This window comes from Notothenia coriiceps, unplaced genomic scaffold (assembly GCF_000735185.1).
Source record: "Notothenia coriiceps isolate Sejong01 unplaced genomic scaffold, NC01 NC01_scaffold00029541, whole genome shotgun sequence".
Classification (NCBI taxonomy): Eukaryota; Metazoa; Chordata; class Actinopteri; order Perciformes; family Nototheniidae; genus Notothenia; species Notothenia coriiceps.
This window is the reverse complement of record NW_011362242.1, coordinates 189,099-213,075: the sequence shown is the minus strand read 5'-3', so window position 1 is coordinate 213,075 and position 23,977 is coordinate 189,099. Positions and strand designations below refer to the sequence as shown.

Here is a 23,977-nt window from a genome sequence, read left to right as displayed (position 1 = left end):
GCATTTTTGCAGAATTTCATCATTATAGCTGCTAACAACTGCACTTCAGATTATGTGTAATTTCATGCGTGCTTTTTCAGAGGAAGCTGGCAGTCAGAGGAAGTGCATTTCTCAATCAGAAACTTTTACAAGTGCGTAAAGGGGAGGGTCTGCTCAGCTCAAGTAGGTAATATGTCAGACTCATAACTCCGCAAGCTTCTGCTCATGTTATACGTATGTGACTGGGAGGAAAATATGAAAATATAGCGTGTTTTCACGTCTTGTCTAATCTTATCTTCGTCACTTCACTTCCTGTTTGGAGACACCCGATGATGTGTTAAACTCGCTGCGTGTATCACAGGGTTAATGAGAGGTCAGGCCACGAAACAGATCACTGAGAGCTGATCTACATATTGTTGTAGGCATCCACACTAGGTGCTGCATTGCCGTCAAACCACTGACTACTGGAGAAAAGACAGGGGAACTCGACGCACCACAACACCGTCAGCACTACTGCAGGTAAAGGCTAACCACTCTGCTGCCATCCTCGGGGCTTTCCATTTGCCCCGGGGGATAAAAGAGGGGTTTGTGGTGTGGCGGGCAAGGGCTGCAGAGAATTCAAGAAAACTACAGTTGAATTCCTGCCAGCATATACAGTACAGCCATGCCCAAAAAAGCCCCAGATCGACACCCTAAATCAAGTATGTTTACCCTGAAACGTAAGGAAGTGTCACGATCTTGGTGTTATGTCACGGTTTTAGTTTTGTGTGTCTGGTAATGGGTTTTGTTTTGCTGTTCTTTTCTGCCTGTTTCATTGTTAGTCTCTCCTGTCGCCCTCCATGTTGGTCACGGTCAGTTTTGTGTGTTTGTGCTACCTGTGTTTTCCATGCCATGTTTTTATGTTTATCAGCTTTTAAAATAAAGCTCGCCTTTTTGTTTCTAGACCTTTTACCTTTTTTTTTTTTTGTAGTCTGCATTTGGGTCCTACCTTTTTCCACGATTCTTAACAGGAAGCTTAGAAGAAACTGGACGCTCCTGCAGTGTAACTTCCCTCTCACCTCCTGTTCAAGGTTCTTGTTTTCATAATTTATCTTTGGCCTGCATGTGTGTTTGTAGTTTCACATCTTATTAAAATATACAGCATTTGATATGTGAAGTAGGTCACAGCATTCACATCACACCAAAGAAAAGTAAGAAGTCCTAGACCACATAAGTAAGCACTTCAAGGAAATAAAACCAAACGATAAAAGCATTGTCATAAGATGCAGGATGTCGATTGAGACTCCTTTGTTTCAACAGAATCTCTTTTATTTTATCTTTGAACTGCACAGGAAATGGTGAATACGGTTGTTTAGGAAAGTCCCCTTTATTCTAACTAAATACATCTCTCTAGTAACTCATAATTCACACAAATTGTAAGGTTCATAACCGTTCTGAAGCTCTCAAGCAAAGCTTATTCAAGCACCCCAATAGCACTTTTTGTTATGGAACCATTTGTCCGCAAGGCTCCAGTTATGTGACCAGACAAAAGGCCTTACTGCATATGAGAAACTTTTTCATCAAATTTCAGAAAGTTTGTGAAAATGTAAAAGGCTGAAAAATCTAGAGGAGCCATTCAACTTCAGAACACACTCTGGTCAAACATAACAAATTCAGATTTTTAGGTTTCAACGTGTAAAACAAGAGCATTTACGTCATATTGCCATCAGAAATTGACTGTCATTATGTTCCTCTTTTTAAAATACTTTGTTACTTCAGGGGACATCTTCCACCTTTCAGCCCTGTGAGGAACATGACCGAACATTAATACATGTTGTGGCTCTGAAATGAAAAGAGAAAATAACAGGTGAAGAAATACCTGCCAAACATAACAGGGTTGCATTCAAGACCACCACATTAAACAATGTTTCAAAAACTGACCCGTGATAAAATAGTATTTATTTTCTCATACATATACTTCATTTTTAGAGGGTTTCACTGCATGGGGTACTCTTAATATGTCATGAGTGTTTGAAAAACTTAGTAGTGTTTTGACTCAGAGGGGTTTTCAAAATGCTTTACATTTTGTAAAAATCAATCGTCTCTCCAAGACAAAAAACTACAAGGCTAAAGGTGGTATTAGAAATTAAGCACCAAACAATTATCTTTCCATTCAGTACAAATGGAAACATTGTGCAACCTGTTCAATGACCATAGTGAACATGGCAAAAAATATGTAAATCTGATCATTAGACACTATTTACTCAAATGCAATCTGGACCCACATGTTGTGTTTGCTTTTGTAGAACCGTCGCTCCATGAAAGATTGTGGTGCTGATATTATAAGAAGTCTGTGGTTCCATCCACCAGCATTTATACAATCTGAGAGTCTAGTGATTTGACAATATATTGAGCTATTGTATGACCATATCTCTATATTATAAAACAAAAACGAAGCAAAAGTCTTTATCGTTAAGCTCTGTTATCAGTAATAGACCAGTATCTCTGTATGTTCTAGCTATATTCTCATGTACAAATATTCATATCAAAAGTTATACAGCACAATTCTCACCATTTTCCTTTACAAGAACTCTGATTAGTGAACATTAAATGATTCACATATTTAGATGAAACCAAAACAAAATGGTGCCGGCCTCAGTAAATAAAATATAGATATAACAAACACGGAAACTAAAATCTGCTTCAGGCACAACTTAAATAAAGGCATTTGTGAAATTATCATATCAAATATGGCGCTTATGTTCAGTATCCATAGGCTTAAAACAAAAACAAAAAAATGCTTTTATTTACAAACAGCTAAAATCTCTGACAGATTCATGCTTCACTTCACAACCTGAATTTGTCCTTAAAGTGCATGCAATAATAAGCAGTTTTACCAAGTGGGATCTTGTATTGTGATAAGGGTTGATCAAGCTGATGCCAATTGATTCTACATATCAAATAAATGAAAAAAAGATAAGAGCTGTTGCCTAGTAAAGTGAGAGACCACAGTATACTGTATGCATAAGCACAATATGGAAGTATGAACAAAAACATTTACAAATGAATAAACTCTGACTTTATCCAGTGACCCCATACAGTAATATTCACATTCAGAGCATAAAATAAAAAAAGAAACAAAATATAATAAAATCAATAAAAAAAGAAAAAGCAGCTTAACACCACGGGGGAGTCCGCAGCTCACATTCCACAATGTCCCTCCACGTAGCACACATTAAGCATCATACGAACATGATGGGTTTCTGGTTTCTACTTAAACATATCAAAGTGCCAATTTTACTAAAATTTCCTGAATTATTCAATTCATACCAAAAAAGAAGGAAATGGCATGGAGGAAAGAGTCTGTTATTTTTAACACATACGTTTTTGAGATACATTGACTAGGTTTGCTTTTTATTGACATGTTGTTGTAGATTATTTTTGTTTTATTTCCCCCTTCAAGTTTCACAAAAGAAGTTCTCATTGCACGTAACACCTCCGTTCAAAGATGCAATATCTAAGAGAGAAGAAAAGCAATAGAGAAAGTTATCCAGCTTTGCCACTGTGGACGTGACAAACGGTCAAGTGGATGCGAAAAGGGCACGGATATGTTGTCCTCTAAAGATAAATCCACTTTCATCTGGAGTCTTCTTTGGGGAAGTCCAGAGATCCCAGGCTTCCAAAGCCGAGACATCTACTTTCTGTGTCAAAAGTGTGATTTTCTCTGTCCTGACGCTCAAACAAGTGCTTGATCCTTTCAGTGCGCTCCTTCTGAAGCGCGACCAGTTCCTCTTCAATCTGTCATCAAAAAACATGACTAGAGTTATTTCAATATATAATCTCCAACTTTAATCTTGTCTGCCCTGGTAGAGACGGGGCTTTGGTTACTCCATGATTTGTTTACAGTGAAACATCACTAAAGTTGGATTGACAGATACATTTTAGTGTTGATATTCCTAAAAGATTAGTGGTGGCTCTGATAACTGATATGTCATTCAGCATGGACATTTAAACTATTGCAACAATTTCAATTGTTTTTCAAGCAAACCCTTTGCCAGCCATTACCTGGTCCAGCTTCACAAATGTGAGGAATTGATGCTTATCTTTTCAATAGAGTATGAGATAGTACACAAGATTTCTCTTTTGCCCTATTTTTAAAACAAAACGGGACATTTGAAGACGATTTCTTGGGATTTAGGTCGCAGGCATTTTTTAAAAACATTTTCAGAAATGTTTTAAACTGATAAATCAATGAATTAAGAAAATGTGTCACATTTAATATTGATAAAGATAAGTTCTAAGTAGAAGTCCCTTCATCATGAAATGTTCTCCAATGAGCCGATATTAAATGTGAGAGTACTGTACTGTACTGTAATGTACTGTTGGGCCATGCTCTCTTAGTTGATGAACCCTTTTCCTTGCTTTTCTCTACGATCCCTTTCAAACATCAGCTTTGCACACAAGATATTTATTGTGCCTATCAATTTGAATATACTGATGCTAAGCAGGTTCAATGTTTATCATTATAGTTTAGCTTGGTGACATGCTAACATTAGCTCTAAACACAAAGTTCAGATAAGGCAAAGTATTGGACAAACCAAAGTGTGACCTGATAATGACCCCCTCCTTTATCCTAAGGGAGACTACACGTCATAAAATCCTTCCAATAGTTGATAAAGAGATTTATATTTTTTAAAGACCAGATGGCTAGCATTTGACAAGCATTTGACTTGATATCATATGTATACAGCACCTAAGTCAATTGGCCTCCTAACAATGAGAAAGTGATGCCAATGTCAACTAAACAAGTATTTTGAAAAGAAGCCTTTAACCTTTTAGATGACCCCATTGATGTTCCTCAGGCACCACCTCCATGTATCTATGTCCTCTTACATTGAGGAGGCTGCATTCATTTAAAGTATTTAGGGATGGCTTGGATCTTAAACCTACCTTCTGTTCAAGGTGCGCTCTGCGTATGGAGACCTTCTGCTCAAGTTTCTGCTGCTCTCGCTCATGTTGGGTCTCCATCTGTGACTTGGTTTTCCTCTGGTAGGCGTCCAGGAGCTCCATCTCTTGCTTCAGCTGCTGCTTCAGAGCTTGGCACTCCGCTTCCTGCTCCGCGTCTAATCGCATCTAGAGACCCAGCGAGACAGAGGTAGTTACAAAGACATTAACAACAAGCATAGGTAGAGCCTCATTTATCAAACTACAGGCCAAGTTGGGATGAAGATGTAAGAGGTCAATGCAGGTAACGCTGTAATCGTACCGCGTGTGACGCCATCATCTCGTTGATGCTCTGCTCGTACTGCTCAGCCAGGATGGCCAGCTTGCGTGTCTGCTCCTCTTTCAGGCTCTTCAGGATGCTCTTGTGGTCGCCTTTGGGGGAGACCTCCAGCTGATGGTTCCTAAGAGCTTTGTACTGCTTGTTCTGCACCTTGCACGTATCCTGAAACTGTCTCTTGATCTGCATCTCCAGCATCTGCACAGGTAAGAAAGAGGAATTCATGTATTTGTCTTTCTGTTACATACAGACTGTAAAATGCAATCAAAAGTTATCTAATTATGACACAACAGAAGCCAGTTCGACTTCAACAAGGATGCAAAATAGATGATTTACACATCAAAAGTGTCATCATTCTTTACTGTCAAGACCCTTGTATAAAAGCACACTTTTAAACCCCTTGAAATGTACTTCCTGGAAACCAACTGGCTAAATAAGCTCATATTAGCTAAGAGAGAGTTGCAGGCACCTTGAGGTTTCTGGGCTGCTGCCGCTGCTCCAGAGTGTGTTTCCTGTGTAGTTCTCTCTGCCGCCGGCCGTTGTACTCCTCCTGGTTCTCCAGCTCGGTCTGGTGCTGCAGCCTCATGAGTTCAGTGCGTAACTTCTGCAGCATCTGCAGCTGCCGCCGCTCCATGTCCTGCGTGGACTCGTCCTGCCGGATCATCAGGGCATGCTCCATGTCCTTCTGGGTCCCCTTCTTGTTCAGCTCCTGGGGACAACAAGTGTGGTTTTTAACCTGTATGCAAATTCAGCTTTCCATACATTCTGTAACCTGGTTGGTTTATTTAAGGATATTAAAACAAAAAAAAGGAATGAGAAATGTAGTTTTGCAGTAAAAAATAAATGTCTGAAATTAAAAAGCTCTTGATTTTTTTTAAAGCTGGTCAGAGTAGCAGTTTGAAGAGGTCATTCAAGGTTTATTAGTTATTCATTGATTTATCAAACAAAAATTATTAAATTAACTGCAGCAATATTTCTTAAGTATATTGAAAGTCATTATAAGAAACCTTTTTTTCTTTGGGATCTGGTTTGGTGATCACTGGCACTGAATACCTGCACATAATGTGATGTCAGGAGGTAACATTACCTCTCTCAGTTGCTCCTGTTCAAATTCGTGCTTCCTGACCAGACTCCGGCGTTTGAGGGCCCTGCAGCTGCGTTCGTAGACCAGCCTCTGCTGGTCCAGCAGGAGAGACTCCTCCTCAGCCTGAGAGCGCTGTATTGTTTCTTTGTGCCTGGACAGACGCTCATACTTCTCATCCTTGGGTGTACAAGGGTCTTCGCTCATCTCCTATAAATATGGAGACAAAATGTCAAACAGAAAAGTTGTGTTAATGATCTGAAGATAACTCATAGAGTGCATTTCATAATGAACAGATAAACAAAATGAGATCTTAAACTTTGCGTTGTGTTTGTTGGTGATATTTACTTCTTTGATCTTGTCTTTGCAAAACCTGTACTCTTTCTTCTGATTCTCTAAGAAATTAGCCAGCTCTTTCTTTTGCTGAGCAACAATCTGTTGCTGGATCCTCCTCTCTTCTGCTGCAACAGACTTAATCTGTGAAGAGATAATCAAATAAACACCCTTTATTGACTTTACAGGCACAAGTTTGCCATGAAGTGACATCACTGAGTAGTTTCCACCTCATTCATACACCAGCTGTCAGGGCTGTACCTCTTTGTCTGTTTGAGCAGCATGTCGTTTGGCCAGTCTTTCCAGCTCAATGTAAGTGTTGTTCGCATGTGTCTCTAATTCTTTCTGCAGCCGGAGCCTATGCTCATCCATCTCGGCCTTTAGCCTATTCTCCAGGGCGATCAGCTGCTTCTGGTGCTGCCGCCGTGTGCGCTTATACCCAGACATCTGCTCCCGCAGCTCAAAGTCCTGCTCATGCTCCTGGATCTACCTGATGACCTGGACAGAGGAACACAGGAAGCAGGAAGTAAAAGAAAACGGAGCAGGCAGAGCGAAACAACTGCCAAGGTGGAGACAGAAGGAGGGAGGGAGGGGGGGGGAAGACAGACAGCTGGTAAGTCAAAGGGTTACGGCCTAAAACAGAACAGTGCAAACAACAAGTCTGCAAACAAAAAAAAGTAATCTGTTTGCAGATTACGTCCACAGTAACCCAAGAACTTAAAAAGGGTTGAATCAGAAGTCTGACAATCCTTTAGGGTTGATGGTGTCAATGCCTTTCAGCATCAGATTTAAACAAAACAAGCGGTGAACTGCTTTTTGATCCAATTCATACTCTTGATAAGAATCAACTTGCAATACTAGAAAGCAACATCAATTAATCCATCAGTCACTTAAGCAGCATTGATGGCAATGATGTCATTGTTATGCTGAAGACCAATCTGTACAATTACTGTTTAAGATATGACACAAGATGTGGAGATGCAACATTTACAATGTGACACAATCTCATTGGTAAGAGACATCATAGAATACATATACATGCAATGCACACGCATCAAAGCAGAAGCAGAGAGAGGGGAAGCTGAGAATGGAAAAAATGACATCCATTAACAGGATCTGGTTGCCATGACTACAGATGTACAGCTGAGAACACAGACACCCCCCCTTCCCTCCCCTCCCCACCCCCCGTCGCCTGCACGCACACATGCACTAACACACACACACGCGCATTTTTGTATGCAAACGGAGAGAGGGAGAGAGGGAGGGAGGGAGAGAGAGAGAGCTGCGTACCAAAGATGCTGATTTGATGGTGGCAATGTGTTCACAGATCTTGCAGTCGAGAGACCGGCTCTTGTGAGAAGTAGGCCGCAGCTCTGGCCTGGTGTCCCTGTGCACAGCCTCATCCCTCACGCAAGCATGGTCCTGCAGGGGGGGAGGAAAAGGAGGAGATAGTGGGGCTGGGTGCTTCCCAGGCCCTCCGCACTCGCTGTTTCTGCTAGAGCTGCTATTATTGCCGAATCTCCCTGAATGCAGCACACATCCAGCTTTAAATGCATCCTTCCCCTGCTTGTTCCCCCGCTACTGTCTGCAAGTTCTTCCTACGAGAGAGAAGGGCATAGCCAAACAATTGCAGGCACCACCGAGGAGGCAGCTACTGGATGTAGTCGGTTTTTTTCTGGCGTCCCCCTCTTCTCAGAGAGGAGGAACCAAATGGCTCCGGTGGATAAGGGTGAATTATGCAATGCCTACCATTGATAATCGGAGAAAGATAGCACAGGGATGTATGTTACTGCCACTCTTCTTATCCGTTTCAAAATGCAAGAAATGTTTGGAAGGAAAAATAGTTTTCCTGTGTTCCAATGATCGCATGTGGTGCCATGTCTAAAAATATTTGATTCAGATAAGGCACATCCAAACATGGTTTTCCCTCGAATATGTCGCTTGATGATCCGTTTGTATTCCACTCGAATTTCTGTCCTACATTTACAGCGCACTTGGTCATGGTAGGTGGTTCTGGTGCCTTCTATTCATCTCTTCCCTCTGTCCCTCTGCTACACTCCCCCTTCCTTTAAAGAGACACCGCAATACTACAGGCACCTCTCAACCAGCCTCAAGTTTTTTCACGTCAGGCTCTAACACCGGATTATTTTTGAGAAATTCAAATGGTTAGAACAAAACCCACATATATTGAAAGCATACATTTTGTCAGTACTTGAAAAAAACGGAATTATATTATTTATTTTTGCAATATTGTTTATTTTCTCTAAAATTCACTGCTTTTCTTCATATTTTCAAAAAACTACAGATTTATAATACCTGTAATTATTTTAGATTTGTTTCCCCTTTCTCTTTAATTAGTGAAACATTTAAAAATCAGACCCATCACTTTGCTCTAAAATATTGACATCATCACTGGCAAAATAAATAATGGGATCTCTGTATAAACTGATACTGTCATATCCCCCTACTTATTATTACATTTACCATTCCAGATTTATTCCGGCAACGTTTGCACACTGCACCATTGCACCACTGTATTACTGTGAACACGTTGTGTTGTTCTTCTACATATGTATTTATATTTATACATCCTAGTTAAATGTTGATGTCATCCTTTGTCTTTGCTTAAGCTGTATGACTATTTATGTGAATGAACATTGATGAGAGCAACGAATAACAGGGGTCAGATTCTCTGGCCTGGATAATGAAGCTAATATTGAATCTGATATCGACAACAAAAATGTTGGCTTTAGACTAATAACATTTTGTTTGGAGACATTATAAAGCAAAGACACTTACTTATAGTTTTACACTTTCGACAATATTATTAGCTCTGTCGTTACTTTTTGTGGCCGCTAGAGGACACCAACATTTAAATGCAGTATGTCGCTCTCCATGGTGCTGAATGTGTGGTCATACATCAACTGTCACTGATGCTGCCACAACTAGCATTAACATTACTGCTTCTATGCTAAAACAGAGTGCACCTTAGGAAACATGCAGTACTTCCGGTAACCACCTCACATTCCCACCAATCTCCTAGAAACAGCCTGGAGCTCTTTAGCAACAAGCTAACAACCACCACCTGCAGAACCCCCCAGCAACCACATAGAAGCTGGACCTGGAAAAACCTCGAAGCCCTGCCAGACTATAAAATCCTTACAGAAAGAGTGAATATTGGGGTAGTTAAACACTGAACTCACCCAGCTGAATGGGTTAATGTTCAACCCTAATTTACAGTAATGTTGACTTAATGCTTTTGTAATTTTAACTCATATAAGTTATTTACTTTGTTGTTTAGTAAAATATGGTAAAAGTAACAATGAAAATAACATTTGTAAAACAATTTTTATTATATTTAGTCATGACTTTTATGTGTTTACATGTATATTAAACCGACCAATGATTGGATAATAAACCCACAGGCCAAGAAAGCATTTGTGTATGCGATTCAAATTTAATCATTTCTAATTTTATTATATAATTTGTTTTCCAACAATTATTTGCCAAAATTGCGTTATTCCACTAAATGGTGCCTCGTTGTACCTCTACAAAAACTCTTACTTTAACGTGTCATACCAAGTTCCACCAGTAGATCTCGCTATCTATTATTAATTGGCCTTCTTTAGATCAGCTGAGCACCTGACTCTTGACCCTTTTATTGCACTATAAGAAATGAAGCTGATGTTATGTTCATTTCGTTGCAAACCTTTCATCCAGCTCAAAGTCTGCAGTAAAGTTTCGTGTTAGATTGTATGTGACCACAGCAAATTTAAAATGTTTTTGGTGCAATATATTTCAGAAAGCTAATTTAAAAGAAAAACGATCTTTCAAGATTCAAAGGCTTTATTTTTCATATGCACAGAAGCTACAGTGTAGTTATGGCAACGAACATCTCATGTCCCGAGCTACTCCAACAATGCAATATAGTATATATAGAATAAGACAATAAAATGAAGTAGAACAATTTCAATTTAGAGTAGAATAAAATAGAGCAAATGTAGTTTGGTGTTATAAACCTAAACCAGCTTATTAGGAAGTTTAACATGAATAAATACAATGATCTTGAATGCCATAACAAAACTGTCGCTCAAAGAGGAGCTAGACAGTGTCCAAATAGTGCACTCAACAGGACTTTAGGGCCCTCTTGTGGACTACTTACAATTATTTCAGGAAAGCCTTGAGAAAGTGAAATGGGCAATAATCAATACAGATTAAACCTGTTTCTATTAATCATGTAATGTGATGAAAAATACATCAGTAATGAAGGACACTGAAGGAGGAATGTACATATGTTTTTATTTATATGGCAGAAGCTGTTTAATACATTTGTGGAAGATAATATATCAGCTTCATTATGCTGGTATTCATTACATCAATGTACAACATAAAGGACAAACACATAATGAATATATAGTACAGCTTTTACATGGTTGCTCTTTGCCAAAGCAAAACGAATAACTACATGTATTATTGATTATATTGTCATGTTACACAGAACTATACACACACGCTGCTGAGATATAAATACTCAATTTCTACTGTCCATTATTGGCCAGTATTTTCAGCCATAATCTCAACAGTTGCTTACATCATAAAACTACAGCTGGTAATATTTGTAATCAATTAAGATATTAGAAGTGCATAACAAATGATGCTATGTTGTTAGGAAGAAAAGGTCATACTAATCATTTTTATAAGCATTGACAAGCATATACAGTATAACTCCTTACATTTCAGAGTCGATTCTGTGTTATATTGATGAGTCTGCATTACATTTTTGAAAGTAATTGTAATGGTGACAATGCAATACAGTATCAGACTCCTATAGCAATAAAACAAGCTTGTTATTAAATAATGGACACATTTGGTGTTGTGTATGCCTGTGCACAGTGCACCTAAAGTGTCTACACACAACAGTTCCTGCTACATCTCATGGTGGTTTCAAATTCCAGCTTACTTCACTTTTCACCATCCTGCGTGTGTTTGATCTGAACAGGTATGACAATCTCATTGGCTGGATTGCTGACGGATGTCCCGGGGGCCGGGGCCTCTACGGACAGGACTCCATCACCTGACAGAGAAGAAGTGATGTGCTGCAAGTCCACCCCCTGTGGCAACCTTTTAAGAAACAAAGAGTGAGTGTATGTTTAACACTTTTCACAAATTGTTTGCATTACCAAGACTGTTAATACAATAGGCCTACACAGCACACCTATACAACGTACTTGTATTTCCGGGTGAAGCACCTTGAAACAGATCCATGATCATCCTGCTTTTCTTCATGGTTTCCTTGTAATGACAAATAATTGATTATAGGAAACAATTGAATCCAGGTCCATGTATGTAGTGGATGAAAAACCTTCTTTTGATGCTTTCACTTAAGTTTAAACACATCATATAAATAGCCTGTGGGAAGTCATAGAATCATGAGCAAAGTACCTGATATTTGCAAATATCCCTCCTTGGTTGTGATTGTAATCTCCTCTGGTGAGAAGTGATTGACGTCCAGGTTAATCTTCCAGCTGTCCTGCCCTGTCCGGATCTCTGTCACCCCACTTGTCAGCTGTTGTGGAGCCTTTGGGTTCAACGCTGCAGGGTGCTGACCACTGAATGGAGGCAGAAGGGGATTTTGTGCATACCCCGGCCAGGAGAAAGAAGCTAGTCTCTTCTTTGACCAGTCGATCCAGTCTATATCGCTGGGGTCCAGGAAAGGTGGGAGGCCAAAATCCTGCGCAAAGATTCGGCTCGGCTGCGTCCAGTTTGGGAAGGGTTCCCAATTTACATCTCTGCGGAAAATGGGACGGGTTAATGCTTTAGCTGGTTCCCCCATGTCCAAGAAATAAGCTCAGAATGAAGGGAAAGGATGTTGAAAGTGCAAAAATCTGTAGTTCTACCCTAACAAACAAGTCCAGATTGATGACCTGGGCACTATACAATAGGCTGCTGTGTTTTCATTCTCAACAGAAAGTGAGGAGCAGGACTGAAGGAAAGGCTGCTCTAGCATCTGTAATGCTCTACTCACACACATTTATACCCGACTGATTCATTCTAGCACTTGTCCAGCATTAAGTGTGATCTAATTTATGAGAATGACTTGGTATGTCATGGGCCGGGGCGTTACTCTGCCGTTGCCCCGTGACCAGGAACGGATAATGCTAACTATTTTGTATTTATATCTCTGGAGAGTCAGTGTCAAGTTGTTGGAGAATGACTGTGGAAGCAGTGAGCAGCCAGTTTATTCAGCGGTGGAATCTGCAGTCTTGTCACATACTGGTGCTCTTTGTCCAAAGAAATCACGGCCTTGTGTTATGTGAGCACGAACATTCAGAGTCACACGGTAAACAACTTCCAGCTAGACAACACAAGATTGGAGAAAAACACACAGTGTCATGTGGTGAGCATTTAGGGCAAATTACAATGTTGAAGAATTGTTTACATACAGGACAAAGTGATGGACTGAGGCAGTGACGCAGTCGAGTGCTGGTGAGGAATCTAACAAGTAGAGCTATGGCTTCATGGGTCAAATAAATAAAGCCTTTTGCCAACAGAGTGGATCCACATTTAATAATGAGGCAATTTCTGGAGCCTTTCCATCTTCACCATTAAAAGCATTAGTCCAACTATATATTAAGCAAACATGGTAGAAATACAATGTCACCGAGTAGCTCTAGTAACTAAACTCATAGTGATTGGAGTGACACTATGATGACGAAACTATTGTTAGCAACACCATCTTGGATTGTGTCATTTATTTAAATTGCCAACACGTAAATTAGCTACAACATACCTAGATACAACACATAAGTACATTTGCTCAAGTACCATAAGGACTATTTTGATTTAATTTACTTGAGTTTTTCAATTTTATTGATTTGATTTATCCACTTCACTTCGGATGCAAATATGTTTTTTTACATGTATATAACAGTCATTGTTACTAGCTGCTTTTTATATATAAAAAAACACATATATGCTAATATTATATAAGGCAGTACTTTACCATCTATTGTATTTTAAAGTATTTCAAATCTCTTAAACTGTCTCCACATTGACAAACCACAAAATTAAAATGCTGGTACGCATGATAGAAACAGGATAATACAGTATTCTTTCATAATAACATGCTTTTATTCTGCATACTGGTTACTTTTAGCTGATTATACTTCTGCTCTCTACTTTTTGATACTGATAGTTTTTAAAATTCTGGATTCAGGTTGTTGACTTGTGATGGAGTACTTCTCTTTTACTTAGGTAGAGTGTGAGGGAAACTTCTGTAGCAATTGGAAACAGGACTCAGAGAGACACGAGGAGAGCTGGAGCTTTGATGGCAAACACTTACGGTTTATTTGGAGCTTTGGCCGGAGAATTCACAAGACATGTCACGGGCCACGAGTTGACCACGCGGTTGAGATGCCACAATCAATTCTGAAGAACTCTACCCCAGACCTGTGTATTTAGCTAGTTCAGAGAGAATAATCAACATTGTGCATAACAAGATAACACCTCGATCAGCTGACGCCAACAGGCAGGAACAGGGAGACAGAACACTGAGAGCACAGCAGCCAAGGTTACAGTGCATGTGCTCAGTCAGGACAGTATGAACTGATAAACTGGGTCAAAGTTATGGGCCTTGGAAAATATTTCCCCGACATAGAGGATCTGAGTACTTTATCCATCTCTGGTTAATGATGCAATCTCATCTTGGTTTATTAGCAGTGGGCAATATATTTGTATTTTTACTTAGAGACAAATATGAGTTGTGGTTTACTGCAGTGACAACACGCTTGTAAACGCACGTAAAATACTGTATGTGTTACCTTTACAAGTACTTTTGCCAAGAAATGTCACGCCACAGATTGTGTAAAACCTGTGTTTAAAGATGAAGTTACTAAATGCGATTTAAATGGTTATATTTCACACAATTTAGAAAGAAATTCCTAAATAAAACATATAGTGCTAGATGAAGATACACATTACATTGTGTTGGAAATACGTTATTATCCCTGAATTTGTACATAGCAAACTGTATAACAATATTCATCGGCATTCAATAACAGTACACAAACATTAAGTGCACAGCGAGGAGTTTGGCAGTAAATATAAATGTGATCCAAAAGATGAACAAATCTTTTTTTCAGAAGTCAAAACACTCAACGCTTTTTGACATCAACAATAATGGAGTGTTTGGAGAGTAGCAGGTTTGTTTGACCTTTGACGAGAGTTAAATCAACTATATTTAGCTCTATGAACATTAGTGCAGTAGGTCATTGATCATCCAACCTGACGACTGACTGTGAAATACATGAACCCACTAACCTTCAATAACAAATGTGTTCACATTACAAAAAACGAAAGGCATAGTTTTAAAACCCAGCATGCTTTGTGGTTATGGTGGGTGTGTGGTCAAAGGTGAAGGCAGGTTAAGATATAGTAGAAGATAAAGTATGTAGCTACTCTTTAACCGTGCATTGACCCTTGATCCAGTTGATGGTGTAATTCAGTTTGGCATCATTGCTCTGTTTTGCAATGTTTATCACTAAATTAAGGTATTATTTACATTGTTACATTGCATTTAGCTGACGCTTTTATCCAAACAACTTACAATAAGTGCATTCGACCAAGAAGATATACAATCTTAAAGAAAACAGAATCATATAAGTACATCAGGTTTCATAGAGCTAAAACATTTCAAGTGCTACTCAACTGGCTTTAGATAAGCCAGTGCTTTGTTAGTATATAAGAGCTTTGTTAGTATATAAGTGCTTTGTTAGTATATAAGAGCTTTGTTAGTATATAAGTGCTTTGTTAGTATATAAGTGCTTTGTTAGTCATTTTATTGCTCGAAGTGGAGTCTAAAGAGATGAGTTTTCAGTCTGCGCCGGAAGACTAAGCTTTCTGCTGTCCTGATTTCAATGGGGAGCTCATTCCACCATTTTGGAGCCAGGATCGCAAACCCACATGTTTTTACTGATGGGAAATCGGGTGCCCCTCGCAGTGTGGGTGCAGCGAGCCGTTTGGCCGATGCAGAGTGGAGTGCGTTCTTATCTTCTGTCAGCATGGATTTATGTATGCACTAATTTTCAAATTAAACTACTTTTACTAGATGAGGAGTTGTGATTAGAAAGCCTCAGTTGTTCCAGCTTCTTCTGTCTCTGCATCTCTTCTGAAATTAAGAATAAAAACAGTGACATCAGAGAAAATGTATTTTTATTCTGTAGCAGAAAACTACCCAAAAAACCGTTATGTTACAGATCTTCAAAACGTCGACTGAAGATATGCCTCACCTTTTCTGTTTCTGTTTCCTGGAGAGAAGAACGATGGTGGTAATCATTAGAATCAGTGCTGCAGCTCCAATGACTGAACCGGCCACAATTCCTGGAATATTATCTGAAAATAATATGTTTTTTTAAACCAGAGACTCCAGCACAATAAGTCTTACCATAAGTTTGTTTGATTTGATTATTTTTCTTTCCTTTTTTGGTACCTTAGCTGATACTTAACTCCATAGATTCAGGAAGGAAAGAAGAGTAGCCTACATGCAACAAGGATTTAGATTTGTTCAGCATAGCATTTGAGAGCATGTACTGTATTTGTTTGAAAAGAGAGAAACCAGGCAGGGAAAAGTTAATCAGTTACCTTTGTGATCATGCTACAATTGACCTGCTCCCCCTTATGCAGATATCTTAGTTCATTTATATTGAGAATGAAGGCATTGTTCCAGATATATCAACGTCGGTCGATTGGTTAAACGCTTAAAAACCTGGGGCAGACAGACAATCAGTGTGACCAGATCAAATCCAAATCACTTTGTCTATTTTCTGACTTTTTAGCTACTCAACACTTGTAGTGTATAATGAATACCTGTTGTAATGTTTGACATTCTTATCAACCAGTCAGAAAGCAGACAGTTTTCATTTCTATGTGGAAAAGTAATTGTCACATTGGACCCACAGCTAAGGGCAATGCCCATAGAAGCAAGGTGATTGAATAAATACTTTGCTCATTTCCCAAGGCATTTCAGAATTGTAGGCATAAGACAAGCCTTGACTGTGTGAAAGGCCTCCTCATAGTGACATTGAGAGTCAATACAAATAGCTCAGATACATAATCATTTGTTCCAAAATGTTTTGAAAGTGATTTAATTGTTTGTGTAATCCAACACTTTAGAGCTGATTTGTTTGATTAAAGAATGCACTCACACACATGCATGGCACGCACTGCTGATTTGTGAAGATAAAATCATTGGAAATGAGAGATTTTATAATTTATTCATACTGGGAACCACGCAGTTTGTGTCTCCTCCAGACCACACGCCGTCCCACTGGCATACGCGCAACGATGGTCCTGTGAGAGTGAAGCCTTCGTTGCAGGAAAGGTTCACCTTAGCCCCCTGTAGATATGTGGTCCCCTCCTTCTTTCCATTACTTGGTGGTGAAAACCATCCACAGGATATCACTGCAAAGCACAACAATCTCATACAGTGAAACCAAGTCTCAGCAACCACTCATTCATCACATATATGTTTATACACTCACCTGGCTTTAGATCTTCTTCAAGAGAAATGTGACTTTGGTAAGATATTTTTGAAGCGTTTCCCATTCTGGGACTACGACCCACCAGGATATCGTACCTACAGGACATAGGTAGTGATCATAAAATTAAAATATAGTGGGAAATAAAATCATAAGAAGTGGATATATCATTACTTTAAATGTCTTTTGGAGAGATTTCTTGCCAGGCCAATTTCCATCTTATTCAAACTAATACCTTTAGTTTATCACAAGGACATCATCAGGGTTATTTTTTAAGACTTCATTTGAGAAAGCTAATATAGTTTTACTGAGATGGCTAACATTAGTTTTTCTAACAAAAAGGATTTTTTTTTAATGATTAATAATATTGAGATAAAGAAAACTTTTGTCTCGTACCTGCAGAACTGAGAGCCCGGTCCAGAGCATATCTCAGACGTCTGATTAGCTAATGGGTCATTAGGATTCTCCAGGACAGAAAACACTGGAAGAAAACTTGCATCATGTCTGGGAGCATACAAAAATGTGTCAAAAAGATATTTTGAATCATATGTGAACAATGCAGACTGGTTGGAGATGGCCCCTGTAAGACAAAACAGAAAGAAACTGTTAAACGATTTTTAACGTTTAAATCTGCAACATTACATAGTTTGCAGGAACAGACAAAGGAGAACATTAAAATACCTCCATGAAAGCATGACAAGAAGTGTACATGACCCAAAAAAAGAATGGAATGGCGAAAAATACCTTGCACTTTGGGTAGCTATGTTTAATTATTCCTTACTAATGTCCATGATAACTTCGACTGTGAGTTATGAATACATGTATAGCTCCAGGTTTTCTTTTTTAACTTCACTCATGTTTAGCGATTCCTGTTTTATTTTTGATTCTCAGCTCTCACTTCCTGCCCTAGTTTGTTTTCGCGCCAGTTTTGATTGCTGGCCCCGCCCTGATTAGCTTCACCTGTTTCTCATTAGCCCTGCAATCAACAGGCCTCTGCTCTGGTCCCACTTCCCAATTTCCCATCACTTCGTCTCTACTTATACCGGTCGTATATAGTTGGATCTGTTTGCCTGTGACCTGTTTCCTCCTACCTGCCTTCCGGACTTCATGTCTGTAAGCCATTTTAAATATCCATTGAACTGTTGCTGTTTCATCTGTGTTTAGTTATTTCTCCTGCTACCTGTACTCCGAATCTTAACACATGAACTAAATTAGTATTACCCACCGATCTAATCAATCATTAGCTTCACTCTCCCATTTCACTAAACAAAAGCGTTGCTATTCCTTATGTGGAAATATAATATAATCTAAATGTAATACATACCAACAACTGTAATCTATGTTTAAAATATCATGCTAATTTCGTATTGAATTAGGTTTTTTGTTGGGTATACAACATATGAATTTCATTCATATGTCACATGGTGAAATATTTGTTAATAGTTTATATTGCATGGTTTTTATGTATGTTTTGTATATTCTTTTGGATTGGTGCATTGTGTAATTTTTAACTGGTTTTACTTCATGTATCATGCTTTTATTTTGAAATGTTTTAGACTGTGTTTTTAACCCCTTTACTCATGGAAGAAGGTAAGCAACCTAATGAAAACTCCACATGCATTTTGAACAACCGGCATATCAATCTGAGTTGTGAATAATGTCTTACAGCCTGCCCCAAAGCTGAACACCTCCTCTGGATTTGTGAGATTCTGCACGAGTTCCCCGTTGGTGAGAGCGAGGTCATCTTTGGGGTCACCGTTCATTTTTCCCAGCAGTCCCATGGTGGTGTCTATGAACTCTTCAGGCAGGAGTACGGTGGTGGTCATGGTTCCCTCTCTCAGGCGCACTTCCACTCCAGCTCCACTGCTGAAAATCACGGTCACATTGGAAGAGGTAGGAGAAAACACATACACACCTAGAAGAGAGATGGGGTCAGGAAAACGTTTTGTAGTCTAGCTGTCAAATGAAATGAACAAAGGGATACCATTTATAGATTTAATCATGGATAAAAAGATCAATCAGGCTCTCACCGTGTAGGTCCATCCAGCTCTGCTCAGAAAAGGAGAGAGTTTTTTGATTCTGCAGCACCTCAAGGCCATTATGACCGCTGACCAGCCGCACCTCAATAATATCAGAGGGTGTTTCTTGCATGGCTACAGACGTCAACTGTGTTGCTTTTACAGTTCCTAATAGTAAGAGAATCAGAGCAATGACATACGAAAAATGTTTTAATATGTAATTTGCATTGTGTACTTTATAGAAATGAGTACTATATAATTTATATAACACTGAAGAGATGTAAAGACATGCATTTAAAAAATCTAAATGCCTAAAGGAACTCACCATTTACAGGCTCAGTTCTGCCTTGAATTGTCAGCCCTTTCGCAAAAGAAGTCACCAAAGTGTATTCCCCAAAGCCATTGAAGGAGTAGCTGACACCATCGAATGTTATGAAGTGGGGATCTCCAAACACCACAGCTGCCATTACACACACAAAAGTAAGAATTGCATTTCAAATAGTCGCTTAAAAACTCATTAATATTGTGCTAAATGATTTACTTACCTGAGCCGGGGGACTTGTACCGTCTGCAGTCGCTGGAGGGCCGGTGTTTGAAGTAGAAGTGGCAGTTGTCAGACCACAGGCAGCAGTAGTAGAAACTCAGGACGTCATACACCCAGTGGGACTGTCCTGGGATTCGAGGGGGTTTCTTGAATGGAGGTGAGCCCCAGTCGTGTGCTCGGTCTGGAGTACTTCCCCCAATCGAGTCTGCGGTCAACACCTGAGCACCGGTGCTGTCATAGCAACACTGTTGTCCCGCTGCATACATTGGGCTGTTGATAAATATCCAAAAACAAATTCAGTTAGATGTTGAACTCTAATGCAGCAAGTAAGGAGCTACACTAGAGGCTCTGTGAGACTACACTCAATGCTAACGTGAGGATTCAAGATTTAAAGGCTTTTTGCAATATATGCTCTACATTAGCTACATTGTAGTTTGTGCAATGAAAATCTTAAGTCAGGCTCCTCCAACAGGGCAACATACAATATGCTTAGAATAAGATGAAAATACATAACAACGCGCAATAGACAAAATGGTTTAAGTTGCATGAAAAAAAGATATATACATATAAAATATAATAAGAATGTATATACAGTGGGCTTGAATAAATACACTGTTAACATGCTGGTGTAAACCATGTTAACCATCGTCATTTAGCTTATTAGCATGCTATCCATGCAGGATTTAATCATAAACTTAAATATTGATAAAGTGTAAGAATATATGTACTGTATGAATGTATGTAAAATGACATAGCAACCCATCTAATATTTTTTGAGATATTACAGTCTTGACATTGCTTAAAAGTATTTAGCCACTTATAATTATCAGCAAGTAAATCAATGAGTGAGGCTTGATCAATAAGTTAAATGATATACAGCAGGGCAACTGGACGAGTTGAACGCATCAGTACTTATATAACATTTAAATTAGTGGTAAAACCTCTACAATAGTGTTTTTGCAACGGCTTCCTCATCTGTGTACATTTGTTTCTGTTTCTCTCCTTCCTTCTAGACACCCACTAACCAAAGCCATTAAAACTCTTTGAAGCTTTATTGCCATTCTGTCCACCAGATGCCCTCGGAGTTTCCTCAGCCCGGTCACATGACTCCCACGACCTGCTGTCTCATTTCACAATCACCCTGTACGAATAAGCCTCCTATTTCCCCTGTCAGTGACCCTTAATCTGCCTGCCCCCTTTCCCGTGTCCTTTAGTTTGCACAATCAAGATACAGTAAGCCGGTTATTTACAAGTGCTTTATTTTGGGTGAGGTAGCATGGGCGAGGTAAGGTGTGGGCAAGTCTTTGAGGTTATAGATTTGAGTATGTTTCGGATTAATTGCAAATGCATTTATAATATTTAAAATAAAAAGTTGACATCTGACCGTGAGAGTGTAGGACTCACCTGGCCTGTATAGCCCTCACACAGTGAACACATCCTGGGTGGTAGGTGCACACACTCCCCTTCTCTATGTCACAGCCATAGTCTGTCTGCGGAGAGAGATACAGCCTTTATAACCGGTGTTCATACAAATACTGCAGTCCAGAAGCATATCATTATAGTACAATTTATAATAAAAATGATATTAATGTGACCATGGCAACCACTCAGATGGTCCATTCGCTTGTGTGATGATTCACACGGAATCCTCATCAATACACTCACCAGTCATTGAAGGTCAGTAATGGCTTTGCCTAACCATAGATGTAAAATGTTTAAGATAAAAGGCAACAGATTGATGGTGGAATGTTTTCTGCTTGTACATAGACCCCTGCCTGTCTTTGTAATGATAAACACACAAAGCAATTACACACTTTTATCTTGGTAATGCCTTACAACTCCCACACTGTGATGACATCTCTTTTCCATTTACTCGTGACGTTTTACTTTGCAAATGTGATTGATGTTTATCTGTGCAAAATGATTATCAAAGTAATTAACCTGTAAAATAATGGTGTGTCTGTGTAGGGTTAGGGGTTACTGACCCTTTTAACAAGGCTGTCAAGTGATGGCACTATCCAAATCTATACGCGATACCTCACATGATACAATGCAACTTTATTGTCAGTGTACACATGTTACTGTATGTTAAAACTAAGTGGTTCATTTTCATGAACTTTCTAAGAATGCAGAGTTAATATCAGTGTGGACAGACTCACAAAAAAGTCAAAAAGTGCAGCAAGTTTAGATTTGGCTGCAATCATTTGAGATAGCTTTGTGAATGAGGTTTTAACAAACTTACATGAAACCTCCCTGTGTCTGCTCTCGCTTGAGCCAGGGTGCAGGGGCAATCTATGATCTCACTCAGGAAGTTGGGCAGCTCGTTCTCCAGCTGGTCCCATGCTACACATTTATCCAGGGCCCAAACTGTCGAGTTCTGCCTGAACTTCTCCTCCAGATGCCAGGCCAGAGCGTGATCCTCCGTCCATGCGGCCTGCACATTCCTAAATTAAACGCATGACGAACAAACTACAGCTGACAACTATATTAAGATGTTTAGTGACAGTACATCTTGAAGGGTATTTGCACCACATACCACATGCCATCAGGGTAGATGCTGGGGCTGATGCGTAGAGAGCCAAGCTCCCAACTTGAAAAGCCGTTCTCTGCTGGTTTAGGCAAGAAACTAAAGGAACCACTGTTGGGCTGATCCTTTGCAAGCGAGTACAGATACGCCCACTCACCAAGCCAGCTGTCTGTGTATGGTTCTCCTACAGAGAAACATTTCACAGATCAGGGTTTTTCACCATTAATCTCCAAAGTGTAAATGTAGTGTAGGAATAGGCTTACTCACCTGTCTCCCTGTACCCCCAGAGCTCTATGTTGACCCTCTCTGCTCTGACCAAAGACGTATTCCAAGTCATCTCAAGGTTGCCACGGACATCAGTTGTACCATAGTACTGCCATTTTGTTGAGTTGACCAGAATCGCCTTAAACTTAGCATCTAACTTTCCAGTATGTACTGTACCAACACATTTGAATGAAACAAATAATTGTGTTAATGTCAAAAGCAATTGGAAAACTGAATCATTTGTTAGTCATCTTAAAAGCGCTATGCAGATAGATACAGTACCTGAGAGCCAGGCTCCAGTTCTATTAAACGTAGTGCCATTATCAGAGGAGATGCTCAAAGGAACCCACCCTGTTTCGTACAAAAGTGGGGAAATGCAATGGCCTCTACTGGTTTCATCCACATACCCCTCCGTTTTGATATTGTCATGGAACCTGCCATTATAAAAGAAAAACCAGCAAGTTGTTTTTAATGAAGTCATGTTTCTTTTTACTGTAATACCAGAGAAAACAGAGTTAAAATCCCAGAAAAAGCTCAAATGGAAAACTTGTATTCTTATATATATATCAATAATATAAGTATAAACGTTTTTTATTCAGCTTTTATCAAATGTATCACTAGAACAGGTTTAGCACCAAGTCAACAGGGAAGTGTAGAAGAAAGTCTTACCTGCATACAATCTCTGAGCTATTATTAAAAGTTGCGTTAAGGACAATAAAATCTGTCCCACCCAAAATGGAACCGGAGTATGGAAGGATCTCCACACAGTATTCTCTATAATCTGTACAGCAGTTCCCTAGAGAGGTGCATGTTGAATGGCATGAACACAAATCTAGTGTTTTGCCACAGTTTCCTTCACAAGTCTGTCCTGTTTTTATAAGGAGAAAGAGGAGTTAAGTCTGGAGTGTGTGTTTCAGAAACAATTTAAAGTTATAGAAACATATTTCCAAATGTAAGAGATGAAGTGCAGTCTTTAGTTACTTACCTAATGTCCTGCAGATACATGAAACCAGAAGGACACATATAACTACAGTGAATCTGTCCATCATGGCTGAGAGAAACTGCGGCTCTCTTGGCTGGCTTTTTCTGAATTTGTTCCAGGATTATGTACTCGGCATGTTTCTAAACCTTGGCCCTTTTTTATCACAGGCATTTAAAAACCTCTGTTTAATCATTAACTTGCTGTCATTACGTTTACAATTCTGACTGACTATCACCAATATGTCTACCTTTGACCATTTGTCCATTTGTCCGTGCCAATCAGTTAGTCACATCTATTAGTAATGGATTTTAGATTGTAAAGCTGGCGGAAACTCATTTAGGCTCTTAAAACGAATTACGATCATATTTAGATAAAGATATAACAATTAGGGAGATACACACATATAAAACCTGCTTTCATACATCAAATATAAGCCAACAATGATGTGAAATAC

The 23,977-nt window shown here is 39.3% G+C and overlaps 3 protein-coding genes across 3 annotated transcripts; all 3 read right to left on the bottom strand.

Moving 5' to 3' along the window:
* Positions 1–1,902: 1,902 nt before the first annotated feature.
* Positions 1,903–8,655, bottom strand: taok3b (TAO kinase 3b). Its single transcript, XM_010786765.1, is given in 9 exon segments — positions 1,903–3,756; positions 4,909–5,091; positions 5,225–5,437; positions 5,709–5,948; positions 6,327–6,530; positions 6,669–6,797; positions 6,915–7,151; positions 7,944–8,231; positions 8,641–8,655. Coding segments are annotated over 9 exon segments (1,671 nt in total). The 3' UTR covers positions 1,903–3,594.
* Positions 8,656–10,933: 2,278 nt separating this feature from the next.
* Positions 10,934–12,737, bottom strand: LOC104958911 (heat shock protein beta-1-like). Its single transcript, XM_010786743.1, has 3 exons — positions 12,096–12,737; positions 11,882–11,945; positions 10,934–11,774 (listed from the first exon to the last, which is right to left on the bottom strand). The coding sequence occupies exons 1-3, from the start codon at positions 12,484–12,486 to the stop codon at positions 11,615–11,617; spliced, it is 615 nt and encodes a 204-aa protein (XP_010785045.1). The 5' UTR covers positions 12,487–12,737; the 3' UTR covers positions 10,934–11,614.
* A 4,063-nt stretch (positions 12,738–16,800) lies between these two features.
* On the bottom strand, positions 16,801–23,659 carry LOC104958929 (sushi domain-containing protein 2). Its single transcript, XM_010786764.1, has 14 exons — positions 23,653–23,659; positions 23,211–23,409; positions 22,824–22,975; positions 22,545–22,712; positions 22,290–22,461; positions 21,993–22,194; positions 21,155–21,240; positions 19,752–20,020; positions 19,532–19,666; positions 19,219–19,374; positions 18,855–19,103; positions 17,585–17,768; positions 17,192–17,286; positions 16,801–17,111 (listed from the first exon to the last, which is right to left on the bottom strand). The coding sequence occupies exons 1-14, from the start codon at positions 23,657–23,659 to the stop codon at positions 16,915–16,917; spliced, it is 2,271 nt and encodes a 756-aa protein (XP_010785066.1). The 3' UTR covers positions 16,801–16,914.
* Between the last annotated feature and the right edge of the window lie 318 nt (positions 23,660–23,977).

What these genes read in the sequence shown, in the direction of transcription:
- LOC104958911 (XM_010786743.1), bottom strand. Translation starts at nt 12,486, where the DNA reads ATGGGGGAACCAGCTAAAGCATTAACCCGTCCCATTTTCCGCAGAGAT. An exon ending in GGGATATTTGCAAATATCAG is followed by an intron (nt 11,946 to 12,095) that starts GTACTTTGCTCA and finishes TGTCATTACAAG; the next exon opens with GAAACCATGAAGAAAAGCAG. An exon ending in TGCTTCACCCGGAAATACAA is followed by an intron (nt 11,775 to 11,881) that starts GTACGTTGTATA and finishes GTTTCTTAAAAG; the next exon opens with GTTGCCACAGGGGGTGGACT.
- LOC104958929 (XM_010786764.1), bottom strand. An exon ending in CAGACACAGGGAGGTTTCAT is followed by an intron (nt 21,241 to 21,992) that starts GTAAGTTTGTTA and finishes CTCTCTCCGCAG; the next exon opens with ACAGACTATGGCTGTGACAT. An exon ending in GTTCAGCTTTGGGGCAGGCT is followed by an intron (nt 17,769 to 18,854) that starts GTAAGACATTAT and finishes TTTGTCTTACAG; the next exon opens with GGGCCATCTCCAACCAGTCT.